This window comes from Cottoperca gobio, chromosome 4, assembly GCF_900634415.1.
Source record: "Cottoperca gobio chromosome 4, fCotGob3.1, whole genome shotgun sequence".
Classification (NCBI taxonomy): domain Eukaryota; kingdom Metazoa; phylum Chordata; class Actinopteri; order Perciformes; family Bovichtidae; genus Cottoperca; species Cottoperca gobio.
This window is the reverse complement of record NC_041358.1, coordinates 5,348,937-5,361,878: the sequence shown is the minus strand read 5'-3', so window position 1 is coordinate 5,361,878 and position 12,942 is coordinate 5,348,937. Positions and strand designations below refer to the sequence as shown.

The following is a 12,942-nucleotide window of genomic DNA, read 5'->3' as shown; positions in this document are numbered from 1 at the left end:
TTTTATGTTACTCCTTTTCCCTTGCCGAGCCGGGTCGTAACAATAGAAAAAGAAAAAAGACTTATTTAGATTTAGTTTTAATTTAGTTTCAGTTCTTCACTGTTTAATCAAATATATAATACATATTTGATAGACTATGTGGAAAGAATAGTTTTGCAAACTAAACTTTTTTCAAATTGAGTATTATGTAAGATTGAAATACAGAAAGAAGACAACCGAGGTAATAAGAAAAAATGCACATCTTTAATGTCTTATTCTCTGCTTAAAAATGTCACAAAGCGTGACATTATATATATATATATATATATATATATATATATATATATATATATATATATATATATATATATATATTATTTTATTTTATTTTTTCAGAATCAAATCCACCAGTTACTACACTAAATATCTGAGTATTTGGGCAGAACAGACAGATGCAGTCACAGCCTGGTGGGTCAGGCCTGACTGACAGCTCCACAGCTGACAAAAGCTTTCTGCCTCTGGAGGGCTCTGAGCCCTTTAGCATGTGCTGCCAGGCAGCGAGGCCTCTGCCTCCTTCGGCTGGGTGGCTGCTTGATGGGAGTCTGCTGCTTTAGAGGCAGAAAATCTGACTCGCCTTGCTCACATCCTTCTGCTGACTAAAGCCACTACCACGCTCGGCTTCATCTTTCTGATGACCCTCGGTCTCCAAATCCACTGCTTCTCTTGCTCAAAAGAATTAAACTGGATCAGCTCAAATCTAAAAGCTTGACGCAGATGAAAACAAAAACATTTGGTGATCCGTATGTAGGCCTGAAAACGGTGACTTCATAAATCTTCTCATCAGGGCAGATGTGTCCTGCAGGCTCACATTCATAACATGTTTGCACACTCACCGGGCAAATCTAGCCTCCCTCTGAGCAGCAGCATAAACACTTGCACTGAGCTAATGCATGCAGCATATTAATTAATACTCAAAGGTCTCTGGTGTTGAGCTTGAAAAAAAACTGCTAAATCATTTAGAGCGCTACCTGTCACGAAGCCGGGAGGAAAGAGAAGTGGCATTAAGACACGGGGGGGGGCAGCATGCAAACACACACTTTTAGGAAAGTGGCTTTGATCTATGGCTACAAAGCAGAGGTTGTGGCACCCATAACAAAATCATTAATCCACTACCAAAAGAAACAAGAAGGTGACTGAGGAGGGAATAGAGGGCTGCAGGAATGAGTCCTGAGACTGGAAATGAGTAAGCATTTTTCTGCACTTCCGGTTCTCTTGTCTCAAAGTCAATTGTGTTTTTTGAGTGGGTTTTTGGTTAGATGCCTGAAATAATGTTTTGTTCTATGACATAAAATACGTAAATCATCGGGAATTTTGAAGCTTTAACAAGGCAGTAGCTAACAAGTTGCAAAAAGGGACTACAGAGGTTGGTTGTTTATAGCCTATAGTTAGCCTTTACTTCTGCCAATTGCATTTACGCTTCAAAAAGTAGTGTTCATTTGTGAAGATTATCTTGCTGAACATCATCTTATCTTTCCTGGAATATTTCAAAACCAATGGAAAAATCCCATCAGCATTTTTTGGGACAAGGGTGACGCTAACTTCCGGGTTGGCCTTTAAACGCATGCAGCACTCCATGAAGACGCTGTTTTGTGCACAAAGGGTTAAGTGGTGGATTCAAAAGGCCTTGTTTTCCATACAAATAAAATAACCAACTGATTTTCATATACCAATCTGGCTGCTGTTATCATTTGGTGCACAGGCCATTAGAATAGTGTTGGGCAGATGCTGGCATTAAACAGCATATGGGGACATTATTAAATAAGCAGATGCTATCTGTCTTCCTAGCATGCTGCCTTCCCACTTAAAATGGAAGGACACAGCTGAAAAAGCGAGGTTGAGAAGAGATCTCCGTCCCTTCAGGTCTCATCACAACGAGACCGGTGCATACGGCCATCTGCCTGGAAAACAATGTTCCTCAGAATGACTGCTCTAATTTATCCAGCTGCATTCAGGTTGGGAATTACAGAAGTGGCCTTGGAGCGAGACAGACTGCAGGCCACAACACCATCGTTCACTCCAAGTAACAGTACTTAATAGTGTTTTATGCTCTGAAGATGATACAGAAAATGAACGTGTCACATTTACTATCCATACATTATAGGCCTTATTTATAAAGATATTAATCTAACTACAGGCATAATACATTACATAAATAGATGAGGTTTTCTTCTTCAAAGTGTGCTCCCAAAAGACCCCAAGGTCTGAAGTTAAGGAGCGTTATTTTCCTGCGATTAATAAGTGATTTATTGGCGTTTATCTGACATCGGATATCATGGAATCCTCCAAAAATAGAAGTACTGAAGTTTAAATAAGCGTACCATGTCTCTGTGTCAGCACGTCCCACCAAAACGACATTTACGACCGTTCTATTTAACGCTGAGAAACAGAGCTACTTGGTCAGGTTTAGGAAAAGGTCTTGGATTGGGTTAAAATAAGTACGGGACATAGTTACGTACGGGACGTATAATGTGACGTAGTTACATAGAACATAGTTATGTCCGTAACTTAAAAAAAAGTGTGTTGACTTTTGGCTTCACATGGGACACGATCTCCGGTCTCCTGGGTGACAGGCCTGCGCCTGTTTGCCTCACGTCTCTGCCCCTGCACTCCCACCTTTGACTCTCCCGTGCTCACCTGGGGGCATGTATTCAAAACAATTGTACATTTTTTATCTTCACGGTCCAGAAATACTCTATTGGACTTCAAAATAGAGAGGCATCAATCCATTCTACCAACAGCTAGCAAAACCCCTTTTGTTTTTAACCTCCACTTTTTAACAAGAACTAATGCCAGCCTTTGAGTCCACAGCCAACGTTGCCCAAATATAAGCCTGTTCCACAGCAATTCGTGACAAAGAGATATTCAAAGAAACATCAATGCATCATGAAGATTCAGCGGCTTAACAAAACAAAGACATCCGCTCTAACAGTCAGTGTGAAATGTCTGTCATGACTTGCGAATGTAGAATATAACAGAATACAGCAGCAACTGTGAAAGCACAGCGTCACAGAACTAACACAGACAATTTAATCCACACACAAAGAGCCATTCAAATCTCATTACAGCACAGCACAGTACGTCTGTGAACACTGAAGAATAGAGACGTGTTAATTTTTTCCTTCCTTTTTGGGGGGTTAGCAGGATGCATGTAAAACCAAACCAAACAGGTCTTTGTAGCAACACTGACAATATGAGAAGAAAAAAGAAAAAGCACTAACGATTACAAGCTGAACAATATTTTTGACCATGTTAAATCATCTCAGCTCTCCACTCCGCTGTGCCACTCTCTCAAATCAAAAATGTGACTTTTTGGGAATCATGCTTGGTTGCATTCTGGCAGAGAGTTAAACGAGAAGATCAATATACTCTCACATCTGTCTGTTAAATATGAAGATAGATTAGATTAGCACAAAGACTGGAAACAACTGGACTGACTCGGTCAAAATGTAACACAACTTGCCACTCTGCAATAATTCCCGAGACACTAAGGGTGAATAAGGTAAACATTTTTACTAATGGATATTACCATGAAACTTACTCAGTTGATTACATAAATTAAGAAAAAAAATGAGTATTACAAGTTTTCTGAAATTGTGTGTTTAAATATGTAAAAGCGGCCTTAACTTATTAAATATGTGCTAATTGCATATATTTCTGGAACAGTTCTCTAAACATGGACTAAAGCCAGGTTCAACATTCTTGCTTCATTTGAGTCGAAGGTTTTACTGATATCTTAGTATTACTCCATAAATTTGAAAATACTGTCAACAACCATAAAGAAAAAAAAGGCCTTTAAATATATGTATTGTATATATTCAAGACACTACAGGTTAATAGGGTAAACAAAATAATTCATGGATATCACCATTAAACCTCCCCAGGTGATTACTTACATTAAAACAGTTATTTTCTGTATTACAAGTTTTCTGAAATGTTATGTTAAATATGCAAATGAGGCATTATCTATTGCTAACTTTTGGTGTATTCAGGAGAAATCTACAGACACAAATAGTCAAAGTTATGAATGTACACCTAAATGTGAATTTATTATGTTTTCTTTCCACAAGTCTCAGAATTGACCAGTGCATGAAAAGAAACTATGTTTTTGCCTGTAGTGTCTCGACTTTATAAACTTGCATTCCTGGTGAAAGAGATAAAGTTTTTAATTATAGATGTTTGTACTGAAGAGGACAAGAAAGTCAAGTTAGATGGAAGAGGTGAGCGCAAAGGAGGCATGACTTAGACCAAGAAGAACTAATGGCATCTTTAGAGACCGCTGTAGATGATTTAAAGGCAGGGGCCAGATTAATATGCGGGCTTGTGAGACTCAAGCTTTAGAAGGACCAGGAGGCTGCAGAACATTATTAACTCTACTGGCCCGACAGCAAGTCTGCTGGTAATTGTATACCTGATGGAAATGTATTTTCCAACTCACAGGTTCAGGTTTCGGTCAAAAAGTATTCAAGTATTTCTTACTTGAAACAAAACAAAAGTTTCTTTTGAGTCTGTGTAAGAGACTGCAGCGGAGACTTGGCCATGGAGGCTGTATGGAGTGAGCAGCCAGATCATGCCGATGTTGTACGAGACAATCCTAGAGAGCGTCATTAGATACGGAATCACAGCATGGTTTGGCAGCATTCACAACGCAACTATGAAGGTGATAGGGAAGAAAGACTAAGAACCCATACAGAGCCTGTACGAGCAGGCAGTCATGAAACAAGCAACAACAATCATTGCTGACTCACAACATCCTCTTGTCTCTGAGTGTGAACCTGAGCCATCAGGAAGAAGACTTTGTTTGCCAAAGTGCAAATCAAATCGCTTGAAGCTATGGTTTGTTTCAGCCTCCATCCAGCTACTGAACTCTAATGCTAATAGTGCAACAGAAATTGTGCAATAAATACACACTCAATTTAGCACTTTAATTATACAGGTTCTTTTTTAAAGTGGCTGTGTTGTCAATGTCAAATGTAAAGTCAAATGTCTCTTATGTTTCAAGTTGTTTTCATGTTTTTTTTAATGTTTTTAATGTAAAGAAATAGACTGTAGCAAGTTGCCCGAGACAAATTTCCCTTCGGAGACAATAAAGTTGGCTTTACTTCACGTTCAGTGCGTCATATACTGGTGGCATTTCAGTGTTTCTTAGGCTAATCCGTTTAGAGTTTTTCACAAAATCCACATGCTCAACACTGTACATTCCCTCAATAAAGAGCCTTAGTGAGCTGGAAAAACCCACACAAACACATAATAAACTATAGGAGAAGGATGGCAGAATAGCTTGGTGAGATTTATGTTTAATTCCTTTTTTATTACTATACAAGTAGATCTTTTGTGCTTATAAAGCAATAATACTGCATTACTTTGAGTGTGTGTATGCAGATGCTTGCTAAGACCATTATAAGTGCCGTAGCTGCATAAGCAATATTCTGTTTTTAGGATGACGAGTGAGATTAGGCTGCTTTGGAGAATAGGGTTAGAAATAGCAATCGCTTGAGGGCCCACAGTGCTCATGATGTTGTTCAGATAAAAGGTGTCTGTTTTAACATCCATGTTGGCTGCAACTTCCTTGTTGTAATCCTTGTTTTCTAGTGAATTTATTTAATTGATAATTATGCCTTTAATCTACATAAAGCTGTGTTTCACTATGAAAGGAAAGATCATCAGCAGAGAAAAGAATTGATCATTAAAGACTAAATATTCACTCTGCCGTAGCACCTACCTGATATGTGTTGTCAAAGCTGTCATACATGAACCGTGTGATCAGAGACGTCTTTCCAACTGCAAGAGAAGAAAAAGACATGCGTTAAATGAGAGACAAGAGGCTTTATCTTCCTCTATTCATAAACGTCACAGCAGGATTGGTGGTTATGGTTTCAGCTATGTCTGTCACTGCTGCCCAGAGAGCTCATTACTGTGTGTGGGGGCGACCAGAAGGTCAGCAGTGCCATCAGGTCTAGCTGTTATTACAATGCTGCTGCCGCCACTACTGGCGTTATGTGTGATCCCAAAACATGCACATTTCCCATCTATTATATTCAATGGGGAGGACATGGTGATGAAATGCAAAGATACAAACTCATTTTTACTGAACTATAGGAAACCTGAAACGTCAACCACCTTTTCAGAAGAGTATCTGAGGGCTTAAGTAGGTTTAGCTGACATTTATTGTTGTCTGTCATCTGCATAGCATTGAAACCGAATGTCAATAAAATCTAACAATATCTCATATTCATAATATTCATCACAGTCTTAAACAGGACAGCTCAATGAGTAAAAGCAAACCCTGAATGGTAGCTTGAACCTTGAAACAACCTTGAGCATTATTCAGCTCCAACACCATTGATTCCCCTGATCAATGTATGTGCATTGCAAATAATAATCAATAAATCGAGGACTTCACATTTTCCTCTTCTTTTTTTATGAGATCTAATCGATCAGAGATATATAACATTGGTCATATCAAGGTGAAGCGAAAGGGATTTATCATGCTCCTTAATGGCCGTTTAGGAAAATCCATTTGGGACAACCTGTTGTTTCAGTGGATACCCAAGGAAAAGACCACAGGTATTCTTATCGTACCCTAATGTACCGAACTCATAAGGCTCAAACTCACTAAGGCTTTGCTCTGTGGAAAAAAAAGTTACTTAACTAAACTGCCAAGAATCATTTTGGAGGCGTGTTATGGTATGTGACTAAATTACTGGAAAATAGCCAGCTAATTTCATACAAATTCAATAATGAATTCATCATTTAAGGAGCACAAGGCATAATATACCAGAATTATTCAGTTCTAGGAAAGAAAGCTGGCGAGACATGGTAGATGACTCATTGATAGATGGCGTGTATGGTTTTTAGATTTTTTTTATCCTCAGTTATCCTTATCCGGTTTTATTAAGGAGGAAGACTGGAGCAAAGAATACGGGAGAGCCAGCAGGAATCATCCCATCCTCCATTATTATTATTATTATTATTATTATTATTATTATTATTATTATTATTATTATTATTATTATTATTATTATTATTATTATTATTATTATTATTATTATTATATCCATTTAGCAGCAGTGCAGACGGTTGGCTGAGAGCTGGTATCTTATATCCCTACAACTTCAATGGAACATTGGCTAAACTTCAAGCATGCCTTAAGGACATAAAAACTTGGATGTCTAGCAACTTCTTGATGTTAAACACAGACAAAACTGAAGTTATTATACTTGGCCCTAAACGCCTCCGAAACGCATTTTCTAATGACATAGAAGCTCTGGATGGCATTAACTTGGCCTCCAGCACCACTGTAAGGAATCTTGGTGTCATCTTTTATCAGGATCTGTCGTTTAACTCCCACATAAAACAAATCTCAAGGACTGCCTTCTTTCATCTACGTAACATTGCAAAAATAAGACACATCCGGTCACAAAATGATGCAGAAAAACTAGTCCATGCATTTGTTACTTCAAGGCTGGATTACTGTAACTCATTGTTATCAGGTTGTCCCAAAAAGTCGCTTAAGACTCTTCAGTTGATCCAAAATGCAGCGGCACGTGTATTGACAAGAACAAGGAAACGGGATCATATTACTCCTGTCTTAGCTGCTCTGCACTGGCTCCTGGTAAAATACAGAATAGAATTCAAAATCCTTCTCCTGACTTACAAATCAATTAATGGTCAGGCTCCAGCATATCTTAAAGATCTCATAGTACCTTATAAACCAACTAGAGCATTGCGCTCCCAGACTGCAGGGTTACTTGTGGTTCCTAGAGTCTCTAAGAGTACAATGGGAGCCAGAGCCTTCAGCCATCAAGTTCCTCTCCAGTGGAACCAGCTTCCAGTTAGTGTTCGAATGGCAGACACACTCTCCATATTTCAGAGGAGGCTAAAGACTTTCCTTTTTGATAAAGCTTATAGTTAGGGCTGGCTCAGGTTTGCCTTGGATCAGCCCCTAGTTATGCTGCTATAGGCTTAGACTGCCGGGGGACACCTCCCTGCTCTCTTCCTTCTCTTCCTCTCTCCTGCCCTCCCTCTTCCTCTCTATCTGTATGCATTTATGTAAATGTATGTTACTAACTCTTCATCCGGGGCATCATCCCCGGAGTGTCTGTCTCTCATGTGGCAGGTTGCCACTGATAAAGTTTACGTCAGGATCAGGAATCGTGGCTGTGCCTGCTGACCTGGTCCTGCTGGACACCGGGAAGCCTTTTTGACATTATCCTGGATTCATCCAAACTTTCTTTTTCAACACATCATTTTCTGTCAAAAGTTGTATTTGTACCATGTTGTTTATCCTGTACACACGACATCTATTGCACGTCTGTCCGTCCTGGGAGAGGGATCCCTCCTCAGTTGCTCTCCCTGAGGTTTCTTCCATTTTTCCCCTTTAATTTTGGGGTTTCTTTTAGGAAAGTTTTCCTTGTGCGATGCGAGGGTCTAAGGACAGAGGGATGTCGTAACCTGTACAGTCTGTAAAGCACACTGAGACAAATGTATAATTTGTGATATTGGGCTATACAAATAAATTTGATTTGATTTGATTTGATTTGATTTGATTTGATTTGGAACAGCTCCAAAGAGCTACGTTAAGTCTAATCAGCCTATAAACACTGGCCAGCCTCTGGATGGTGCCGACTACCACAGTTTACTGACCTAACCCATTTCATCTTATTGACTCTTCACTAAGCTACTCATCAAATATACCCCTAGTGCAACATCTTCTACTGCAGCTGCCATTCCAGATTTGCTGTTATTAAATATTTGTAAAACTTCAATTCATTATTAATTTGAAAGAAATGTACTGCAACTGGGTTCTCCAAATTTGCAAGCACAGGCAGATTCAGTAAACATAATCCGTCTTTAATTTACAGTTCATCAAATGTAGCACGCAGCTACAATTGTTTACAGAGTTTTAATCAGGCAGACTAATTACACGAGTCTGTGCCCTCACTTGGTTTCCATATCTGCAGGGCAGGATTTGATGTGCAGCTACTGATTATGCTAATGATCGCATGATAATTCATCAATCCATCATCTAGCTTACTTAGCCTCAGAGCTGTCCTACTTTAAACAGATACTAATTGATGAAGTTCTACTAAGGCAGTCGTGGTCTACTTGGAATTTAAACTCCATCATCACCTGTCTAGGAAAGTGCAATTTTGTGTGCATGTAGTTAAAGTGGTAGTCAGCATTTAAAGAGTATGACGAGTCCCTTTTGTTCAATCACTTTTCCAAACCAAAGCACAAGAGCAAAAATGTAAAAAATGTTTATCTGCTGTAATATAAGCTGCTTACACTAGCCTGCCTGGATCACTAGTTACGTAAAGTGACCTAGTGATACCTCAATACATACATTATTATGTGGGGTTACAGTAGATCTGGATACAGTAATCGACGTAATCGATTACGGAAATAAAGCATAGATTCCCCGGAGAACAAGCTGCAGCTAAAAAAAAAAACTTGCCCAATATCCTCTAAAGTGTGGGAGTATTTCAGACAGAGAACAAACAGTGTGGTGCTCCGTTAGCTCTGCAAATTGTACTAACACTTTCGAAAGTGAAAGCATCCCGAAGTGCTTTGTCGAGACGGCAGCAAGACAGCACTGTAGTCTTGTTTACTTTATGTCCCCCTTCCCAACAGGAATGTGTTTCTGTTAGTAGTAGTCCCTTAAAATTGATTTTCAATTCTGATTCTCCAGTTCAGGAAAAAGGGTTGCTATGACACTGCTTAAATTAATCTATGGGACACATTTTATATATTTATTTTGGGTGAATTAATTGTTATAATAATCGGCTATTACAAGAATAAGATTTAGAATAAATCAATAACAAAATAATTGTTACATGCAGCCCTAGATTACAGGTTTCGTTAGATAAACCCCCACTCAGGATTAACATAACCACTGCGGTCCTACTAAACACTAACGTATCATGTATATCTATATTTTACATCTGAACAGAGAGGGGTTTTTTATGAGGATACTGCCATTTTTCCTAGAACTTGTTAACTTTAGCCTTAATCTTGCATTAGAATGGTATCATATACTGTATGTAGCCATCAAATGCATATTTAAGGCCCTTTTGCAAGTTTCTCATTTTTATATGCGTCAGTCGAACACATTAAAAAGTCAGCCTTAGACAGAATCTTTAGTCTGTAAATTGAATACCTTTTGAGTTTTGGACTGTTATTTGGACACACATGAAACTTAATTAATCAGTAATTAAAAGAGTTGCAGCCCTATGCATTGCAATATAATATTGACTTTACAGTATGTGGTTTAGTATTTTTCACCCTGAATATTTGTTCCGAACAGCATGCCTTTCCATCAGTGGTCATGACACAGCAGAGTCTGATGCAACGTCCTTGTTGCCGACTCATCCTCCTTAACTTTTAGGCAACATGAGGCACTCTCTTTGCCTCTCATACACGGCTGAAAGCGTAAAATCTCAGCCCGACCTTATTTCAAGTAGTAAATGGGATAGTGCAGTTTGAACAGAATCTGAAGAGTCACCAAAATTCCTTCCCAAGAGAGAGAGAGAGAGAGTATACAGTATGTATAAAACAGTATAATGATGCACAGTGAAATACCTAATTGAGAAGTCACACCAAAGTACCTCAGGGAACCATTAACCAGGCCCCTTAATGTCCAAATCCAACTGACAGTAAATCATAACATTAAAAGGTTGAACTGAGTGTGGTATTCATTTTTTGTCAGTATCTTCAGACATAACTCCAGGTCTGTTTGTGTGGATTTAATTACTGGGGTGGAAGCAGGAAGCTTAGTTACGCTCGTGGCTGCAATAATTCAGTGAATTTTCTGTTGGGCTAAAAAGAAACGATTAACAAGGCAGATTTTTGATTACATTTCAGAATTAGCTCTGCCTTTCTGAACATTTCCCCCTCACAAGCTTTTCATCCTCTTTGCCATTAACACGGAACACTGTTTTAGAGATTATGACGGGATTCAAATGATTAGTAGCTTTAGTCAGACATAAAAGTTCAATTCAAAGCACCGGCAGAGATAACGTAGCAATAACATCTTTTCATTCAGGTCGTAACAGAGGCATGTTCTCAAGGGGCAGTGGGTTTATAGAGAAATAACCGTAGCTTATTAAATTTCAAAAGGAAGGATAACATCAAACAGGAATATAACCTATAATGAGAAACAAGTTTCAGAATTGTGCTATAATCCAAATAAGGACTTTCAGTGAGTTCTTATCACAAATATAGAAAAGGTTGACTGGTTTGGTATTAAACTTAATCATGGTACATATTCCCTTCAGTGTTAAAGCAATGACGCAACATTTATTAATAGCACCCAGTTTTGTGATTCCAGGTCTGTGCAAATGTCTCATTCTGACATTTAGGCTATTCAATGTAGCTTTTTCTTCTGTGTCTGGCACCTATTGATTACCATCGCACTCTAATCAGAGTGAATAAAGTGTGCATGTTCCTCTTGTGCAAACGGCCACCTCTATGACGGGAGAACGCTGTCATCATTCACAGCATGTCTTCTGAAGACAGCAGCCTAATTCACCCAAACCGCCTCCATGTGGCTTTCAACAGCCAAGCAAGCCTGCGCCTGTTAATAAAGACCCAGCGGGCTTGTTTTAAGAACAGCTCATTCAAGTCCTGATCTGCTACTGGACTCAAAGGGGGACCTCAAAATGAATATGCTAATGTACTCCTCTTGCGTTACCTTAATTAGTGACGGGATGCTGCATGGTTTGCTGTGATTTCTTGATAACGCCCCGAGTAAGAGTCCTGCCTTTACCAACAAGATGCCTTTGCAATTGTACTTGCTTTTGCTGCAAGTCTAAATTATAGTGTTTTGGTAAATATAGCATATAGCTTTATTCAAATGGCTGTGGTAATTTAAGAGGAGTTATTCTTATCCGTTAGGTAGCTGCAGTAGAGGTTAGCAAGGATGAATTCCTGAGGTTACATAAGGCGTTTAAATCTTTAACATCCTAGTGCGGCATCATATGCAAACTCGACAACAGCATTTTCCATTTAGATTCGTAGATAGGTGAAGTCCACATGCTGGCATATAGACAGCTCCATCTGATGGGAATGTAAAAGTAGACATCTGTTCAAGACTTGTACGACGAACACAGTTAGTGGTGTTGTAGGTGCATTAGAAATTAGTTTGTTAACTCCCCATCACAGAACCTTTTTAATGTTTCTATTGAGACCGATTTAAAAGAGAAAGAAAAACGGTTCAAATCAACGCAGAGATATCCTGACGTTTAGTCCCGAGTACGAGTCAAGCTCAAAAAACAGCCACAATGCAACTCAATGGCACCTTTTATTTTATCTTCCAAACCTGTGAAATGTAATATCTATGTTATATTGCTGTGAAAACATCTCCTTAAAACAACTGTTTTTATTAAAGTTTCTCGCCAAAAACTAGATTTTCCGAGATTATATTTGAACAAATCATGATAACGATATAATTTACCTTCGCCAATAATAATTGTTTACTGAAAAGAGAGCTTTTTAGAGTCATGAAACATGATTGGATAGTATAAATAGGTCTTTTCGAATAAACTGTGTGAACTTATTGTGCCGTTAGTAACCGAGCTAAACTAATGAGCTAATGAATTTGCTAAATGATTGTTAGCAAGCTCATTATCTCTAAGAACATTATTTTCGATATGAATAAAATGTATTGACTGTTCTTAAACTATTTACTGAAATCTGTTCATATTATTTAGACCCTAGATGCACAAGTCAGAAATTCAACATGTAAGAACCCATCACACTATCCCTTTTCATGATACATCCACACTGAGTAAGCCATCAGTTATGCAGTCGCCTTATGGACAGCTTAATAAATAGTAACACAGATAGGGGATTCCTGCGCAGTGGGTTTCCAGTTACAGCCTTGGTTTTAATGAAGTCTCTACTTGG

General features: G+C 38.6%; 1 protein-coding gene across 2 annotated transcripts in view; it reads right to left on the bottom strand.

Annotated features, from left to right (window-relative positions):
- rab6ba (RAB6B, member RAS oncogene family a) overlaps positions 1 to 12,942 on the bottom strand; it is a 52,137-nt gene that overhangs the window by 23,914 nt on the left and 15,281 nt on the right. For both annotated transcript variants that reach the window (XM_029429874.1, XM_029429875.1), the window contains exon 2: positions 5,759 to 5,817. In XM_029429874.1, coding sequence (XP_029285734.1) covers positions 5,759 to 5,817 — 59 coding nt within the window. The remainder of the gene's footprint in view (positions 1 to 5,758; positions 5,818 to 12,942) is intronic.